Here is a 19,310-nt window from a genome sequence, read left to right as displayed (position 1 = left end):
CAGCTTTGGTCTTGAATGCCGTTTAGAAAGCGAGAGGAATGTTCTTCGATTTACCTGAAAGCTTGGTGTGTGCACAAGGGAGAGAAGAAAAGAGCAAGTCATGGAAGCAAAGGACGGGGGGCTACAGACCTTCATGGAAGCAGAAGTCAGGACGGAAGACCCTGCCCCGCTCTGCGCCCCAGGCATCACTTAGCTCACTGCTTTCCAAACGTCTCTTGAGCACCACAACCCTGTCCTCAAATCTTAAATAAAAACAGGTTTGAAGAACCTGTTTGAAGTAGGGAAGAGCCTTTTCACCATCCTTGTCTCTGATCCCCCTATATCTGTCCCTGTGACAGGCCTTCAGAGCACAGTTCAAAATCCTCACTATAACCCAAATTCCTCATTTCACAGATGAGGAAACTGAGACGCAAGAGGAAAGTCGATGTGCCCGGTGCCCCATTCTGGCTGGTGGTCATGTCACCAAGCCACAGTCTTTCCAATTCCCAGTTTAGGACACTTCTGTTGCCACCCATTCCCCACCTCCAGGCCCACCCAAGGCCTGTCCTGTGGGCGATTTGAATTGACTGCTCAGTTTGGTCTCTGTGGCCAAAGCAGAGCCAGACTCTGAAATCTGAGGAAACCTTCAAACAAGGGGCCTTCGCCGGACCAGCAGGATCGGAGTGCTGTAAGGCCTCTAAAAATTAAAGCGCGAGTACCCTCTAGTGGCTTTCAGGAGAGTTTCCCATGACTCAGACTTTTCCAGCATTCCTAGAGTGAAGGGCAGTTGGTTTGGAGAGGGCGACGCTACAGTCAGGTATACCCCACTCTCCCCTGCACCAGGAGATAATTTTTGTGTTGGTTGTGATTTTGACTGAAACGTGTGACTAAATTCTGCATGCTAAACCATATCATGTACATGTTTGGCTCTGTATACTTTTTTTTTTTATCAAAATCTTTAGTATAGTAAGTGCTTCAAACAGTTGCTGTGTGATTATCCCATTGATCCATGGAAGCTTGAAGTTAAAACAAGCTCCCTTTCTGGGAATCAAAGTTGAAGCCCTTTGCAACTCCATTTAAATACTTGCTTGGTTTGTGACCAGGGCCCAGGTGTGCAGTGAAATGTGACCAGAACTACAGTAAAGAGGATTTTCTCAGCTCAGCTGTGTCACACCTATCACAAAGTAAGGAGGGAATGTGAGCCAAGTCGAGAGTCAAACCAGAGCCCCAACATGGATTACCTGGCTTCCGCCTGTGTTTTAAATCTGTACTTAGGAAAATTAGATGTGGCATCACTTTCCTTCATTTTCTCCATCTTAAGAATTCACATTAAAAAATGAAGGACTTTCCTAGGTAAATTTCAAGCTTATCAAATTTGGTCTCCATTTTACAATGCTTCATCCCAAAAATTTGCAAAAAGCTTAAGCTCACCATCAATATCATACACATGTTATAAAATTAGTTTGAAGTGCAAAAACACTTATTTCAATCTTAAGGCAAATTAATCCATTAATGAATTGGAGGCTCACCTAAAATTGTAGGTACTTAATACTAGTACTGGAGACAGGCTTTTAGCAACCCCAATTTTCAAGAACACACTAAAAATAAACAAATAAGGGGGCAAATCAACCCACAAAAAAATAAATTAAGTAAATTAAGTAAAAGTAAAATGGCTTGACAGTGACTGACCAAGCACATGTCTAACTAATTATTGCATATTTCTTTGGCAGGAGCCTTCATATCAGGGCATGATTCATTGCTCAGTGACTCTTAGTTTATGTACAATTCTACTAAACCTTAGTTTCTCAGTTCACAGCAAAAGCATGCAGCACATTAGAAAGATAAAAATGGTGGGAAAAATGCACTGAGACCTAGTAACCCCAGAGCAGGGAAGACAAACTATTGTACAAATTCGTAGTTTACAGTTTTTGCTCCTTTGCTACTCTGTTGTTTCAGAGGAGTCTAAATAGCAGCTATCCTTCATTTCTTATGACCTCTAACTGCTCATTCACTGAGCTGTTACTGGAAAGGCGATGAAGAAGGGGATATAAGGATATGGTTCTGCCAGTTAATACTGAAGAGAATCCTGAGGCTCCCAGAGGCAGGCAGAGCCCAGAATGATTTGTCCCCGGCCAGCCCAGCTCTGGAGACGACCCAGGCAAGAGAACAGACAGCTGGCCTTTTAGTCCAGCCTGGGGGTGAACGGCCACTTGCTGCCTTTGTCAGATAAGAGACAGTATGCTGGACTATGTGATGCTTCTGACCTTAAAAAGTTTAATAGTAATTATTATTATTTTTATAGTAAATCTGTTTGTTTCTGGTTTCAATCTCACTAAGAAGAACTCTGGAGCTATAGAGGGGAGGAATTGAATGACAGAAAACAAGCTTGGTCTTCCCATCACAACTGTGAGCAAAGATAAGGCCGAGATTATTTACAGAAATTAAAAAGCAAGCGCCAGTGGAACGTGTGGAGATGAGGAAGCTAATAGACCGTTGCTGATGGACCTGGGAAGGCTATGGGATGCCATGTTAGAGTGCCTGTTATGAGATGCTGAAACGGAAACAGGGGCAGGGGGTCTCCAGGATGAGGTACTCCAGTAAGGACGGGTAAGTTTAGTTATTTTTAGGCGAGGTTGGTTTAGTGCAAAGATAGTTAAGGTCAGCTCAGTCAACTGATTTTCCCAATCAGTTAAGTTGTCTGAGATTATTGAAGAGATGCAGGAGGGTGTACGTATATGGGCAGAGAGTGGGGGAAGCATTGTGCCAAGGACATTTTTAATGTTGATAAAATAAAGCTATATGGGAGGGGGAAATATTCTTAAATATTTATCAACTAGGGACAAAATTAAAGCCCAGCTTGAAACCTGCTAAAAGCCAACTAACTGCATTTAGAACTCAGTCTTATTGGTGATGTCAAATCAGGCCCTTATGTGTTAGCTTTCATTCTGCAAACCGCAGGGGAACTGTGAACGATGGGAAAGCTAATTAAAAAGGCCAATTTGGGTGACCACTTTTGAAGGTCGATTTGAACTCATTACATCCCTTAATTGTAAAGAAACTCTGAAGCTAGTACTCACAAGTATAGGTGCAACAGTTGTTACAATTTTGAATTACTTCCTTACCAGTTAGCAAACAGCATTACCAGATCTTAGTGCTTTCCCCCACTGCTCTGGCTTCCCTGGTCCCTCTGTAGGGGACCACAACTTCCCCACACCCAACAACTAAAGGGATAATGCCTGGGGCGGCCCCTCTCAAGAGTTGTGTGTGTTCTAATTGGCTGGAACTGGTGGTTAAGGGGTTCCCTGCAGGGGTGCAAAACCTGGCAGTCAAAGGGTTGCTGAATTTAGACATTGATTAAGGGAATTGAGAGACCCTGGGAAACGGATTTGGCCCAATGGATAGGTCATCCACCTACTACATGGGAGGTCCACGGTTCAAACCCTGGGCCTCCTTGACCCATGTGGAACTGTCCCATGTGCAGTGCTGATGCGCACAAGCAGTGCCACGCAAGGGGTGTCCCCTACATAGGGAAGCCCCACACACAAGGAGTGCGCCCCGTAAGGAAAGCCGCCCAGCACGAAAGAAAGTGCAGCCTGCCCAGGAATGGCGCCACCCACACGGAGAGCTGACACAGCAAGAATGACACAACAAAAAGAAACACAGATTCCCAGTTCCACTGATATAAAGATAGAAGTGGTCACAGAAGAACACACAGCGAATGGACACAGAGCCCAGACAAATGGGGCGGGGGTGGGGGAAAGGGGAGAGAAATAAATAAATCTTTAAAAAAAAAAGAGAGACCTTTACCATTATTGTAATGCCATCAGTTTTATCCCACTTAATGACAAAACAGCTTTACACAGCTTCACCATGATCAAGTCAGAAGGGGATCATGGAAAGTTCTAGCAAGATCTGCCACCTGCTCGTGGCTATTGTCATTCCTTCTTTCTAGGCTTCTATTTCCTCATTTGTTCAAAAAAGAGTATGGACCTGTCCAGGGGCTCCCAACACAGGCTACACCAGAGAATCACCTGAGGAGCCTTAAAATCCCCACATCCAAAGGTCCCGATTTTATGGAGCTGAGGACTGGACATCTGTGCTGATATTCAGTTCCCTGGAGACTCTCAGGGCAGCCAGGCTGATGAGCCACTGTCTGGCCCAACACTAAGCCCCTGGCATCATGATTACAGTTTTACTGCTTCTCCCACGTCATCGATAAAAACAATTTGCTTTCCAGGAGTGACAATAGGTGCTGGGTGCAGCCTGGCCCAAGTGAAGGACGTCTTGGCTGAGAGGGTTTCCAAGCTCCCAGAGGAGAAATCTCAGACGTACCGAGCTCTCCTGAAGCACCTGAAGAGCCTGGCGGGTCAGCAGATCCGGAATATGGCAGTAAGTTCCTAGAGCTGGTCATTGGCCACACAGCTCCTTTTCTTTTCCTTTTCTCTTTTCTTTCTCTTTTTTTTTTGGGGGGGGTGGGGAGGCACTTCTTAATCTCAATGAAATGTTGAAATAGGCATTGGCAGAATCCACGTGCAAAAGGGTTTTCAGCAGACCGAAACAACCAGCATAATAAACAAATACTTAATATTTAACAAACATTATTTAATAAAATATTTAGAAGAAAACTGTAAGTCAAGCTCAGCAGACTAAGTATAATAGCAATACAGGAGGGAAAAAAGATGTCATGGTTTTGTTACTTTCACAAGACTGTCAAAGATCCTAATTTAGTCTTGGGCGGCAAGTATAACTGAAGGACAGTATATAGAATAAGGAGGGTGGCCCGCTCTGCTCTCGACTGTTCACGCCTCAGCTGGAAAATAATGCTTAGGTCTGGAGCACACTTTAAGGTCTGGTCGTTTTCCACCTCAGAAGAAAGCGGTTTCCAAAATACATGGGCTCCCCTCCACCACATGCCCCAAATGGTCTATTAGAATGCCTTGGGATATGGGGGATCGACGGAGAACATGTTTTCTTTGAAATTCCAAAATGTTCTCTCCCCCGTTAGGGTTCTGATTAGACACCTATAGTCTGGTGAGGAGACGGCAGCAGGAGAGTGGGGTTGGAAACCACAGCCAAAAGGGGAATGGTTGAGGGGGCCAGGGTGTAGGCAGAGGAACGCGAGAGCTGCCTTCTGATCACAGACTCCTGAGCACAGATGCAATTTATTACCTGTGATCCCAAAGGGGGGAAGAATGACCGGGGGAATGAGAGCCCAGGGAGGCAGGTTTCAGCTCAGAGCTATGTTAAAGGGAACCAAGGAGTGCAGTTCCCTGTCCTGGCCCCGAGGGGTCACTGTAGATTCCATACTAGAGGGAAGGAGCTGAACGACCGAAGTTCTGAGATGCTCCCGGCGCAATCGGATCCGAGCCAGGTCTCCCAACCACGGAAAGGAGCCGCGACATGGCATTGGCCCATGTGAACCGAGGCTGACATCCCGCCTATGGAAGGCGGAACGACGCCTCTGCGCTGGGTCCCGTGGCCCTGGGTGCCGTGGCCAAAGCCGAGCAGGGGGTGGTTCACAATGGGTGGCTGAGCCGCAGTGCTTGGTTTGCAGACCAGTCCTGCCACTTCCTAACTGGGAGATCGTGATCCCATTTCACAATTTCTCCTTGTCCAGTTTCCTCATCTGTAAAGTGGAAATAATGGCATCAGTCTCACTGGTTCCTGTGGGGATTAAGTACGTTTAAAGAGGTTAGGCAAAAAAGAAATAAAGAGGTTAGGCAGCATGTGGAACCTACCAGATGCTGTGTGAGCATCAGCTACCATTGCTTCCACTCCCAAGCCCAGCAGCCGGTGGGAGAGGCGCTCCCTGGCGGTCTGGACTGAGACCCCCCTGTCAGGCTGGGACTCCCCTCGGCCCTTTCAGTAGCCACTGAGAAGGCCACAGGCAGGTGCCCAGGCAGCGCCGATATCGCTGGCCAGAGCGATGGAGGCTGTAGCTCTCTCTCCTTAGTCCTTAGGGGGACATATCGTCAGCCGGCATCACTATTCGGACCTGAATCCAATTCTGGCTGTGGGCAACACTACCCTCAATCTGCTCTCAGAAGGTAAGCTACCCCCCAAACTGTGTTAGTCTCTTATTCTTTTCTTTTTTTTTCTTTTCTTTCTTCCTCCTCCCTTCCCTTCCTTTCTTTTTCCGTTTCTTTCTTGAACTGCTTTAAGTTCAGAGCCCAGGCCTCTGGCTCTCAATTCCCAGGGGGAGCTCAGGCTCAGGGAGGAAGGCACACAAAGGCAAGGGCGCGGCTGGCGCTGCCTTCTGGCAACACGTCCACACGGACCACACACTCGGCCCGTGTATTATGCTTGGCAGGCGAACACCAGGGGTGGTTTGCAGAGGCTGCCTGAGGGTGAGGTTGGTGTGGCCACCCCCACCCCGTGGCCTGGACCCCACCCATCCTCCTCCTCCTGCCTCCCCTCCCCACCACCCACACACAGCCTGTGGCCTCCTTCGGGGCTGCTCCCTGCTGGACCACCCAGAAGTGCCCAGCACGCACTGCCCTCCAGCGGCTCCATGCAGGCTCGCGCCTCCCCTTTCCTCTTCTCGCCTACCACCCTCCCACCCCTTCACCCTCCCCGAGGTGTTTGGGGGCTACCGCAACGCAGTCCCTAGTGGATGGGAAGTCAGGGAGTGTGGGGGAGAGACTTGGCAGAGGAAAGCCTTTGCCCGGCAGATCTCGGGCCTCTATTCCGCTTGGCCGCTTGGCCGCCGGCTCCCACCATTTTGCTGAGTCCTCCAGGCCTGTTGTCCAGGGAGGCTCAGCTTGTCCCCCACGCCCACCCCACGTCGAGGAGAGAAGCCGAGACCCTTGGCCACCTGCAAGGCCAGGATGGCCCAGCCCCATGCAGAGCGCAGGTGGTTTTTTACTGGGGTGCTGCCATGACCTTAAGAGCTCTGCTTTTCCAGCCCTGCCGACGCCACTTCCACCCTCAGCAAGCCCTGGGCCATCTGCTGACTGACCCAGCAGCACGGCTGGCCGGCAAAGACCAGGAGGTGGCTCTTTGGGGCACTCTGGCCTCTTCCTCAACTACACCTAAATTCCAGAGTTAAAGTTAAACACGTACATGCCAGGAATTAAACACGTCAGATTTGCCTGGCTGCGGTTTGTTCTCCTCACAGCACCTCTAGTGCAGCCACAAATCATTTTTTTCCCCACAAACCACTTTTTAAAGCAAAGGGCACGGCTCTGTCCACCGAGTGGCGACAGTGGGCTGAAAGGTTTTGCTAATTGTTCGCTTTGCTTCATGGGTATAAATATCTGGCTTTAGCAGCCAGCAGCAGCAGCAAGAACAGAAAATAAATCCAGTGATTTGGACTCTGTTAATAGTGGAGACAAACTCTGCATTAGCTTAAGCAAGGCCCTTCCCTTGATTCCAAGCAATAAATGGGTTATGCAACCAGCCTCTCCTCTGAAGGAACGAAAGCCGACCATACCTAGCCGGCCAGCCTTCGAGGCAGGGGGAGACTGGTTCATGTAACTGTCACAATTAGAGAAATGTCACAAAGCTGCCCCTCACCCTCCTTGCCCTCCCATGCGGGGAATGGGTTGAACCCTGCAATGGTGGCTCAAAGTGCCGCGCTGCTCTGCGCAGAGAGAGAGGTGTCACTTTCTCTTCTGCCAACGTTTAAAAATAAGGAAAAAGGTTGCTTTCCTTATTGCAAATGCCCTGAGATGTCATTTTCTTCAACAGAGGGTAGGCGGCAGATTCCTCTAAACGAGCATTTTCTTGCTGGGTTGGCAAGTGCAGACCTTAAGCCAGAGGAAATCTTGGAATCTGTGTATATCCCTCACTCTCAGAAGGTGAGAATTCTGCCGGTGGCATTGAGGGTGGATTTTCCCTTTTCAGGACCGCTGTAGAAATCTGAAAGCAGATGGAAAGAAGGCTGTGCTGGACTCCTGTTTTCCGTCCCCCTGTGGACGGGCCTAGCACCAAGGGCCTCGGGCACCAGCCGCAGAGCAGCCCCAGGCAGATCTGGGGCGGTCGTTTCCGCCGTGGCTTCCGCGCCAAGTTCACGGCGCCAAGTTCACGGCGGACTGCGAGGCGGAGTTGAAGCTCTCTGGCTGCGGACAGGGGCCTCGCCCGGCGCCCAGGGAGATGGAGGCTGGGGCGCAGGCTTCTCTCTTCCCGTCCACCGACTGCGGCGGTTCCTGGGAACACGGGGAGCCCAGGGTGTGCCAACACAGGCTCCCTGGGTTACCGTGGCCTCCCAGCCGGCTAGGAAGGTCATCCTCTGTCCTCGCACTCTGTCCCCCGGGCCCTCCCCAAAGCTGCACCTCAAGCCAAGAGGACACCCTTCCCAGGGACAGGCAATTTAACACGCTCGTGCACATGTACACACGCTCGGCCTGTCGTAAGCCATGAGTCTCCTTGGTTAGGTTTATGTTAAATGTTTTCAGCCCTGTATGAGCGTCACTTGTTCCCAATCAAATGTGCATCTGTGTAAAGGCAGGGGACAAAACCAGGCCAACCCGAGCATAAGCAACCTCTGCTGCTGCGCGGATGGAAACCCATGCAGGGACACATCTTCCCTGACCCCCTCGGCAGCAGGGCAGGGGGGTAGGGCCGAGCGGTCGGCTAGAGCAGCCATCACCCTCCTGGCTCTTGCCCCTGATACAAGGTTCCCTAGTCCACCACTGCTGGAAAGTTCTATTTGGCTCCTTTTTGAGCTTCACAGAATGAAAAATTAATCTTTCTAACAAAGAAATACAACAGGTCTTCTTTGCACTTTAAGCAAATCTCCTTTAAAAGCATCTGTGTCGTGGGGACTCCTCCATCCTCACAGGGGACAGAAGTGTCTGAATGGCACCTGGATAGTAGAGCGCATGGAAATATTTTCGCGTTGCTCTGGGCAGAGGCATCTGGCCCTAGGGGGCAGTGCACGGTGATCCCTGTTGGGTATCCAGGACATTTGGGATAGGCCTTTGGGAGGACAGCAGCCTCACTTTGAACAAGAGAGCAGCCAAGTCATCCTCTGATTGTGCCACGTGTCTTAAGTGTCCCCTTACATGAAATCTATGTGAATAATTAGTGGCACCAAAACTGTAGAAACCACACTTTTAGTTTTGACATATCAAATAACAACAAAATGTTTTTTGTCTACCCAGTGGGAATTTGTATCAGCCTTCCGACAGGCTCGGTGCCAGCAAAACGCCTTGCCTGATGTAAATGCTGGCATGAGAGTCTTTTTCAAAGAAGGCACAGACACCATTGAGGACCTGAGCATCGCATATGGAGGGGTAGGGGCTGCCACGATCAGTGCACATAAATCTTGCCAGCAGCTCATAGGGAGGTAAGCAAGAAACTCTGCAACCTTGGCTTGTAAAATAACAAGTGGAAACATGACTTCAGCAAGTGTTGGTAATGCACGGAGAGAGGGATACTCCTATTTGTAAAATCACTGCTTGTTCTTTCTGTAATTTTGCTACTTGAATCAAACCTTATTTGACCTGATTGATTGGTAGCCCGTCTTTGAGTAAGGAATACAACAAAAAAGCCCAGGATGAGTTGAGCCAGCATGCTTTTCCCCCACCTGTCCCTAGCTCTCTTAGGTATATCAACACGCCAGCAAACCCATACTGGGTAGCACCCAGTGACACCTGAAGTTCCCATTGCTCAGGTATTTCTTCCTAAGCAAAGTCATCCTAGTCCGAGTTCTTTCTGTTTGGAATGGAGTTGGCCCTATCATCTGTTTATTTAATATCTGGTTCTAGATGTCTGCTCTTGAACGTGCTTGGCTCCACAGCATGGTGCAGTGGACAGCTTCCATCCTTACCCTGCCGTGACCCGTGAGCCACTTGGTGCTGCCTCCCCAGGCCTCAGTTTTCCTAAGGGGCTTGGTTAGGAGGTTTCTAAGTTCCCTTGCAACTCAAAAAGGGCGTCTCTAAATCTGGGGTCTCTAAAATGTTGCCGTCCAATATCTAGCACATGCAGTCAAGGCTGCCTTTTAAGGGGTCCTTTCCCGCCTCCCGCCCTACCAGACGCTGGAATGAGCTGATGCTGGATGAGGCGTGCAGGCTGGTTCTGGACGAAGTCTCCCTCCCAGGCTCGGCTCCAGGTGGGAAGGTGGAATTCAAGAGGACTCTGGTCGTCAGCTTCCTCTTCAAGTTCTACCTGCAAGTTTTGCAGGAACTGAAGAAGCTAGTACAGCTCTTCTCTGTGCCTGTAAGTGTGCTCTGGCTTTTCTGTGCTCCCTGGAGCCCTAAGAGTGCACTTTCCCACTACTCTTCTTGAGGGTGGCCTGTGCCATGGCCTGTCACCTGTCCCAGGCCAGGCCTTGTCAATACACAGCCAGCCCTGCTGCCGGGATTCAATCCCGAACGCTCCATGGGGCTCGGGGTGCCAAAGTATCTACAGCCCATAGATGTTTTCTGTGAACTCTGAGCACAGACACGATATGCTGCCCCTACCTCCACCACACAACTTTCTTCTTTTAAAATCAATTTCTTGAAATATAATTTGCATATAATAAAATGCACCAATTTAAATTCAGTGAGTTTTGACAAGTGTGTATACATTTATAGCCACCACCGCAAACAGGGTCTAGAAGGATTTCAGCACCCCAAAAAGTACCCTTGTGCCCCTTGGTAATTCTCCCACCCCTGCCCTAGGCAACGAGTGATCTCTTTGTGTCACTACAGATTGATTTTGCCTCTTCTAATTTATACTCAATATGAAAAATAAAATAAAATTTAAAATTTCAGAAAGACCAAAACATGTATATATGCTAATATGTAAGTAGCATTTGTCTAAATTTTCTGATTGTAAACTTCCAGAATAAGTTAAACAAAGGCAAATATCTCCTCTCTCTCTCTCTGTCTCTCTCTGTCTCTGTCTCTCTCTGTCTCTGTCTCTCTCTCTCTCTCTCTCTCTCGTCCTTATTTTGTTGACACACATTTGGTTGGCCAGCAGGGTAGCCCTGCCCTGCCTCGTCTGCACTTTAGCTCCCTTTGCTCTGAAAGCAGTGCTTCCTTGGTCACTCATACCTCCTGGGGTGGTTTCCCAAGGACTTTCTCCTCCTCTCCCAGCTTCAGTACAACTCTCACTTCACCTCGCACTCCCTGTTCCCCAGCCACACCACACGCCAACCAGAAGACTCTCACCAACCATTCACCAGAATATCCTTCCTGCCGTTTAATTGCTGAATCAAGACACCCAAAGTGTCCCTCTCCTTTTCACTGCTCTCCCAGACAAGCTGAGTTCCTCAGAACAACAGTCAGGCCCAGTGAACGCCTGCTCCTGCCCACCCTGGGAAGGCTGGCCCAGCCCCACGCCACCAGCACGCTGGCAGGCCTCTGACTCCTCAGTCTGACTTGAGGAGCAGATTGAAACCAGTCGGTCTGGTTCCTCATTGTGTGGAAAAGGGGACAAGCAAGACGCATTCATAAAAGGTGCAGTCCAGCAAGTAGTGTGGATTTCAGTGACCCAGGCTACCTTGGCCTAGCAGTTTCATAAATAATTAGCCAGATCATTTACACATAAATCAAAAACCCCTTTAAGCATAAAATTAACCAGCTTATCTTTATTATTTTGAATCCTGTCTCAGGACAGCCATCGTTATCCTGAAATTGCAGAGCAATTCCTAAGTGCTCTGGAAGATTTCCCTGCCACAATACCCCAGGGAGTCCAAACATACCAGGTCAGTGAATTTAATTTAATGGAAACCTAGAAATAAAGAGATAAGCTATAGCTGTGCCCTACAAGCCAGCTTTTCAGAATTGCAGTTTAGTTTGTTGCTGTTGTTTAAGCTCTGCCTTTCTAGTTGTTACTAGCACTTTGGCTCTTTGTTTAGGCCGAGTCAGGGAAACATGGCATCTAAGATCAGGCCCTGCTGAGGCAACCTGGGGCAGTCTGATCACCTGACTACAGGGTAATAATTGGGAGTCTCTTGAAACTGCTGTTGTATGAGCATTTGATCTTTACTCAAACAAACAGCTGAGCCAGGTGTGGGGGGAGAACAGAGCAGGAGAGCAGCAAGGTTCAACCTGATTACAAATGTTTAATCTCCAGTCAGCAAAGTAAGCGCCTGAACTCACCATTCTTGCAGGACCATTTAGAAATCCCGTAGTATTGCTCTAGCACTCCGACACTCCCAGTGAGGTTTGAGTGTCACTTTCAGGGCAGCCACAGCACCTTGACTGGGTCAGGTCAACTCCTTTGCCATCTGTTCCCAACCCTCCTCCAGAGGCCCTGCTCAAGTGGAGGCTCATGTTCTGAACTTGGATTTTGGTCCTCATGCTCAGAAACCATCACTTTAGGCCTCATCACCATGACCATATTATGTGTGAATAGGTTTATACCTCGAGAGACAGGACAGGGGGAGCCTTGGACTTCCAGAAGAAAGGAGTACAGACACACAACTTGGGAAAAGGAGATGCCAAAAATAGAAGCTGGGGTGCCCTTTCATCAGAAAGGCTGGCCCTGTCCACGGCATTGCCACATAACTGAAATGACAGTTGCCCGTTCTGGTTGCATCATTAAATTACCCTTCTCATCATCTGACCTACCCCAGCATCCTGCTGCCAGAGGGCGACCAGCTGGTTGTTCAACCCTAGATCAGGAGCACCGGCAATTGGCCAGGCCACTTCTGAACAATAAGGTTTTCTAGGGCAACTCAAAGGTCTCTTGTCTTACTCTGTAGAGTGTGGATTCTCACCAGCCTCTCCAAGATCCAGTTGGACGCCCCATCATGCACCTGTCAGGTCTGAAACATGCCACCGGGGAAGCCGTATTTTGTGATGACATCCCCGTGGTGGATAATGAACTTTCCATGGCTATGGTGACCAGCACTAGAGCTCATGCAAAAATCATGTAAGTAAATGAATAGGCTTCAAAAAGCACACCTGTGGATTACCTCCAAGTGACATGTTCATGTCCCTGCAATGTCTTGAACCTAAAATGACAGGAACAAATAAGTCATCAGCCCCACGAGGAGGGAGATTATCCAGAAATGACCGTCATGAAAGACAGAACAATACTCATAGTTATGGGTTCCTTGCTTCCATCCTAATGTCACAAACCTCATCTCCCTGCTGCAGCCTCAGGCACGATACAGTGGAGTAACTGACTTAGCTGGTATTAAAACACTGAAATACCTACTTCGTTACCAGTTGGTAATTGGCCAGTGTCTTGAGCTTCCCAGGTTCACCTTTTGCTGCAGCCATGGTGGCCCCACCCTCAGATGCTTCCAGCAGCTGAAGTGTTACAACCTGGCCCCCACTCCATGGCGTGTCCATTCTGATTGACCGGGGCCTGAGCTGGGCCAGTTGATGCATATTTTGATTTTCAATCATGCTCCATCTCTTCCTTGGGTTTGATATCCTCAAAGCTTGTTGATTTCCACTTCTTAAGTATTTTCTCTTTGCTCAGATCAATTGATTTTTCTGAGGCCCTTGAAATGCCCGGGGTGGTTGATGTGATAACAGCCAAGGACATTCCAGGCACCAATGGTGCCGAAGACGACAAATTGTTGGCTGTAGATGAGGTACGGAATATACCTTCTCAGCTGACTTTCCGCGGATAATCTCCCAGTGTGGTTATGATTGCTTAACAATGCCAGCTTAGACTCCAGACACTGTTAGGGCTGAGCTTAGCCTCCTCTCACCTAGAAGTTTCTATCCACTCTCTGCATGCATTGTCCACAGGTGCTTTGTGTGGGCCAGATTATCTGTGCTGTGGTTGCAGAGCAAGATGTGCAGGCAAAGCGTGCAATTGAAAAGGTCAAGATCACCTATGAAGATCTGGAGCCCGTAATCTTTACCATCGAGGTAAGCAGGCTGGTTCATCTTTCCCACAAGGTTGTAGACTCTAAAGTACCTTTGTAAATATCTTTGGGCAAGGCTAATTTGGAGCTTTCATTTTTTTTCTTGTCACTGGCTTGCTCTGGAAAAATGAACTTTTTCTGAAAGATATTACTTGTACGAGGTGGAATTGGCTTTGGCATCAAGAAACAGAGAAGGAAGTAAAGCAGAATAAAAGTCTCTCTCTCTCATGTTCAAAAGTCTAGACGTGATCAGTCCAGGGCTTAGGTGGGATTCCAAGTGTCAGGTGAGGCTTCTTCTCTCTAGTTGCTCCATCATGCATGGTTTCCTTTCTCCAGGTCATATTTTGGTCCATAATGGCTGCTGAAGCTCTAACCATTAAACCCACATTCCAGACAATAGGGACAATGAGGTGACGAAGAAGAGCAGACCCCATCCTTTAAGGACAGTTCCCAGAAGCTCCACATACCTCCCTGTATCTCATTGGTTAGAACATGCCACACCTAACTGCCACAGGAGCTGGGATGTGTTGATTTTATTCCAGGTGGCCAAACATCAGCTAAAAATTGGGGATTCTGTTAGTTGAAGAAAATGATGAAAATAGATATTGGAAATAATAATGTTTTCAAGGTGGAGCCCAGATGCACTGGGACTGTCATGGTGAAATTCCACAGAAATTTCCACTCTTCATTTCTGGTTTTGGATAAGGAAATTCAAGATAGCATTTCCAGCAAAATTAATGGAATTAGAATAGAAAATTCAGACATGGACTGAGGTTTTCAGATTCTAATAAGGGACAAGATCAGAGTAATTGAGTTGAGAAAAGTTTACTTGCCTGTATGCATGTCTCAGACAATAAAAAGTGTTCAAATGTCCTAGTGAACTATGAGCTAAACATTCATCCAAAATTTCATGCCATTATTTGAACATTTAAAATGTATCTAATAGGTACTAATTGCTCCATATTCAAGGCATAAAAATAATCATATTTCTTATCTTTCTAAACCAAATCAACTCCGGCTCCACTCCAAATTCTCATCTGCCAAGTTTGCAAGAAGCCCAAGTCATTTTCTTTGGCTCATTCCCCTTCCTTGTGTAGTATTAGCTTTCTAATATGGGTTTTTAAATTTTCAATTCTAATTCCACTTTCCTCAGGCAGGAAATGGTAACGGTCACAGGGCAGTCCAGGGCACTCATGAAATATCCTGGGACTCAAAATACTGAGAGATCTAGAGTATTCTCGAAGGGGGATATCCTCAGCCAGTGAAAAATTATTTTGTGAGCATAAGCAGATAATAAAGTAGTCATAAATACCAACACTTATTTATTCACTCATTCAATCCACACTTTATTTATTTCTGACTATGTATATGAGATATTTAGGGATACAGGTTAAAAGCACAGGTCCTGGAACCAAAAAGCCAGGTTCGAATCCTGGCTTCTCCACTTATTACTAGCTGTGTGACCTTGGGCAAGTTACTAAGCTCTCTGTGCCATGGTTTCCTCATGTATAAAATGGAGATAATAATATCTACCTCATCAGGTTGTTTTAAGTCTGAATTAATATGGGTAAAGCACTCAAAATGGCATATTAGCAGCTCTCAGTATTATCATTTTCATTATCATAATTATAAAGAGAGGCTATGGAATGTAAGGCTGATGGAATCTGGGAATGCAGAAGACAGGTGCCATTCTAAAGCACGGGATAAACACTTTGGGTCTAAAGGTTAAAACAGAACCAGCTGTCAGTAGATTCAATCCACAGAACCACAGAATGGAGTGGATTCCAGTCTTCCTACATAAGTCAGTTCATATTATTGTTAGGGAAAAACAGAACTAAGGGCTGGAAAAGCCCTTGGGAAATATACCAAATGCCCAAAGCAACAAACAAACTTCCTAAAATGTCTATTGGGCTTTCTTACCTTAGAGGTGCTGAAGGACTTGTCTCTTCTCCCTCAACACGGCCTCAGTTCTTTCTGATTCCTGAGTTAGAGGCTCTTGTACAGGAGTTACCTAACTATACTAACTTGCATGTCTTTCCTCAGGGAGAGGGCTTAAAAGTGAGGGCCCAGAACCTCACCCATAATGCATTTGGACCTATCACCTATTCCCTGGAGATCCGTGTTGAAAAAAAGAGAAATGAGTATTTATTAGCCTAGACCATCATAACATCTCCAAGCCTCTTCTTAAGGTTTCACTAGTTCTTCTTGCTTTTTCTCTCTACAAATCTAGCACATTCTCTCTGACATCCTGTCTCCGCAGTGAGCCAAATACTCTAGTACTCCTTTCTTTGTATGACTCCTTCCATGTATCTTAGTAGATGATGATTTTTAGGAGTTAATTGGCTTTTGTTTTTAAGAAAAAACTGCCAGTAGAAGAAAAAGTAGGAAGACTTGACTTTTGTGCTTTTTTCCTGTCATTCAGGATGCAATAAAACATAATTCATTCCTATGTCCTGAAAAGAAACTTGAACAAGGAAACGTTGAAGAAGCATTTGAAAACATTGATCAAATTGTTGAAGGTACGCTACTCAGGATATTTAATAGACCCCTTTCCCAATCCTATTCTGAAGCAGGTATTAAGAGCCCGTGACTTCCCCTCAGAAAGACAACCCTCTAAAGTCTCAGAGCTTGCCAAATTCCTCTTATGCCTCTTTCTCTCAAAATGTGCATGTGGTATGTGTGAAACTATGTTTGGAGGTAGGAGTAGAGAGCACAGAGTAAATGGAAGAAAAATTCCTAAGGTGTTGGTTAGTCAAGGGTAGAATGAGGAATGGAGCCTGGCTTTTTAACTGGTTACCTAGAACTGTGATCTCTGAAACAGATTGTCCTTGGTTACCATAGGACAAATGCCTGGTCTGTCAGTTCCGTGGCCAGGACAAGTCCAGGCCAGCTACTTCATCTCTTATTTGCTGGTGAATTCTCAAAAATGGCCGCCCACAATCAGCATGCACCCTCAGGAGTCTCCATGTGCTTGCGATTACAGGGGAGGTCCATGTTGGAGGACAGGAGCATTTTTACATGGAAACGCAAAGAGCACTGGTAATTCCAAAGACAGAGGACAAAGAACTGGACATTTATGTGTCAACACAGGATCCAGCCCATGTGCAGGTAAGATCTGGGATCGCCCCCAACTCCCCAACTTCTTACCTCCATCATGCAGTCAATCCCCACAGCCTCATAGTGGGCAGCCATTTCACCTGAAGAAACTTAGACTCCCAAGTAAAGGAAAGCAGCTAAGACCCCAGAGCCTTTTTACCTTTTATTTTTTGTCTTGCATGTAAATAAGGGCCACTGTCACTTAGTTTAAAGACTATATTTACCTGCATCATGCTGAAATGAACTCTGTAACTGAATGACAACCCTGAATTATTTTTGTACTTGATGTTTCTCTAAAACAATCATTACAGACAGCCTTTGGAATAAACACATCCCTTTATAGCACATTTTAATTTCCCCAGTCACAAACTACTGTAGGTTTTAGCTGCAAATATATCTTCTCCTTTTGTTCATTATTAAGGTATTTGCTGTTTTCCATCTCTTTGGGATTTTGGCTCTAGGCATTTGCCTAGGAACCCAACTTCTGAAAGGAATCCAGTTTCCCCTCTAGAAAATACCTTTTTTTTTTTTTTTTTTTTGCTGGAAGGGTTGTTTTGTGAAGATTAACGATGTTTGGGAACTGAAGAGTCTAAATCTGTTTCACAAATCTCTATCTCAATTTTTTACTGACAGTACATGTGAATGAATTCTGTTGGGAGATGTTTCAGGAAATAAAAGCTGCTTTGCCATTTCACTCTTGTAAAACCTTCCCATCATCTCAATTTTACAGAAAACAGTATCCTCCACGTTAAGCATCCCCATCAACAGGATCACCTGTCACGTAAAACGAGTGGGTGGAGGTTTTGGAGGAAAAGTGGGAAGACCAGCTGTATTTGGGGCTATTGCTGCTGTGGGTGCTATCAAGTGAGTGTGTCTGGGGCTGGGGAGGGTGTAAAATGCACAGCTGAGGGGCAAGTCAGTGGCCTGAGAGTCACATGGGTTGCTGTCAAAACTAGCTGTGGTGCCCTTAGGTCACTCGGCCTCCAGTTTCTGTCTTTATCTATAAAATGTAGATAATACCCACCCTCTTACCACCGAGAGTTATGACAAATGTCGAAATACACAGGAGGGCTTTGAAAGGTCAATAAGCTATAAAAAGCAAAAATGTTATTATTAATTATCTCCAGGCCTGGGGCTGTTCAGCCCTGACTGTCAGGGGCCGGTGACCACTTTAGGCGTGGAGTGAGCCACCCTGCCCAAGAGGACTGCCAAGGCGGAAGCTGGTCCTTCCCCGTCCCTCCCTCCCCCTGCTTTCCTTACTACTCAGCCCAGGACAGAGTGGGGAGAGAAAAGAACTGCTCTCCATCCTCTGCCTCCCTTCACCTGGGAAGGGCTGGCTCTTCAAGATGTGCTCAGTGGACATCCTCCAAGAGGCCACCCAAGCAACCTCAGCCCAGAGGGTTCCCTCCTTTGCCATCCACACCTCCGCCGTCATGTTTGATGTCACTGCTGGGTTCTCCGTTACATGTTCGTTCTCTAGAGCTGTTTCAATGCTATTTTGTCAGAGCCTCACTCAGCCTGCAAAGTTCACCAGCCCCACTTTCTTTGACAACTTCTTGGTAGTTCAGAGCTAGGTCCCGAAGCATTCAGAGAAGTGTCTCAGTCTGCAAACAGAGGTGGAAAAAAGCAAGATCTGATGCCCATCTCCAGTTCTTTCCAGAATGAGCTCTTCTCTGCTCACACCCAGTAGGAATCCATCAAGGGATAACCAGTTGAACATTTTATTCCCACCAGGCTTTATGCCTTTAAGACATCTCAAACATGTCTGATCATTAGAATCCTCTAGGGAGCTTTTAAATCCCCACACCCAGGCTGCCCCCATGCTGACCTAGGCGTCAGTATTGTTCTTAAAATTCCCACATGATTCCACTATGCAGCCAAGAATGAGAAGCAGTGCCTTAAAACACGGCCTCGTGTTGGGACACAGCTGCCTTGCATTAAGTGATCCCTACTGCATGTTCTCAGTCCTCCCTGATTATAGGAGTAACTTGAGGTCATCATAATTTCAGCCTCCTATACCAGACACACTGAATCAGAATCATCAGAAGAGAGACCTTAGAAAATGGACATGTAACTAGTGCCCCAGATAATTCTCACCATTAGAGAAGGCCCAGAAACCCTGCCCTAAAGTAGTGAGTTTTCGATGTATTCCTGAGGACACCTGCATCAGAATCAATGAGCGTACTGGGGAAAATGAAGATTTTAGGGTCCCATCCCAACCTATTGAGGAGTCTGAGTGCTAGGGGCCAAGAATATACATTTTCACCAGGGCTCGAGATGATTATTCTGCCCTCCAAAGTCTGGAACCTCCGCCCAAGACATAGAAAGGCTGAGGCGCCCCAGTACCCAAGGACCCAATTGACCAACATAGTAGCATTCGTGGGTGAAAATGAAGATGCTAACCCAGACATCCTATGAGTGTTTGGTCTTATTTTCCCAGTGTTAAGTTTGCATTTACTGTTCACACTAGTACTCC

At 47.0% G+C, this 19,310-nt stretch overlaps 1 protein-coding gene across 3 annotated transcripts in view; it reads left to right on the top strand.

Moving 5' to 3' along the window:
• The window catches only part of LOC101442318 (aldehyde oxidase 2), a 73,760-nt gene that overhangs the window by 17,476 nt on the left and 36,974 nt on the right, over positions 1–19,310 (top strand). For all 3 annotated transcript variants that reach the window (XM_071216202.1, XM_023588904.3, XM_058300401.2), the window contains exons 11-22: positions 4,217–4,368; positions 5,933–6,026; positions 7,669–7,778; positions 9,084–9,268; positions 9,957–10,140; positions 11,522–11,614; positions 12,617–12,786; positions 13,345–13,459; positions 13,620–13,742; positions 16,161–16,257; positions 16,722–16,846; positions 17,565–17,698. In XM_071216202.1, the coding sequence (XP_071072303.1) occupies positions 4,217–4,368; positions 5,933–6,026; positions 7,669–7,778; positions 9,084–9,268; positions 9,957–10,140; positions 11,522–11,614; positions 12,617–12,786; positions 13,345–13,459; positions 13,620–13,742; positions 16,161–16,257; positions 16,722–16,846; positions 17,565–17,698 (1,582 nt within the window). The remainder of the gene's footprint in view (positions 1–4,216; positions 4,369–5,932; positions 6,027–7,668; positions 7,779–9,083; positions 9,269–9,956; positions 10,141–11,521; positions 11,615–12,616; positions 12,787–13,344; positions 13,460–13,619; positions 13,743–16,160; positions 16,258–16,721; positions 16,847–17,564; positions 17,699–19,310) is intronic.

This window comes from Dasypus novemcinctus, chromosome 7 (assembly GCF_030445035.2).
Source record: "Dasypus novemcinctus isolate mDasNov1 chromosome 7, mDasNov1.1.hap2, whole genome shotgun sequence".
Classification (NCBI taxonomy): Eukaryota; Metazoa; Chordata; class Mammalia; order Cingulata; family Dasypodidae; genus Dasypus; species Dasypus novemcinctus.
This window is presented reverse-complemented; position numbering and strand designations above follow the sequence as displayed.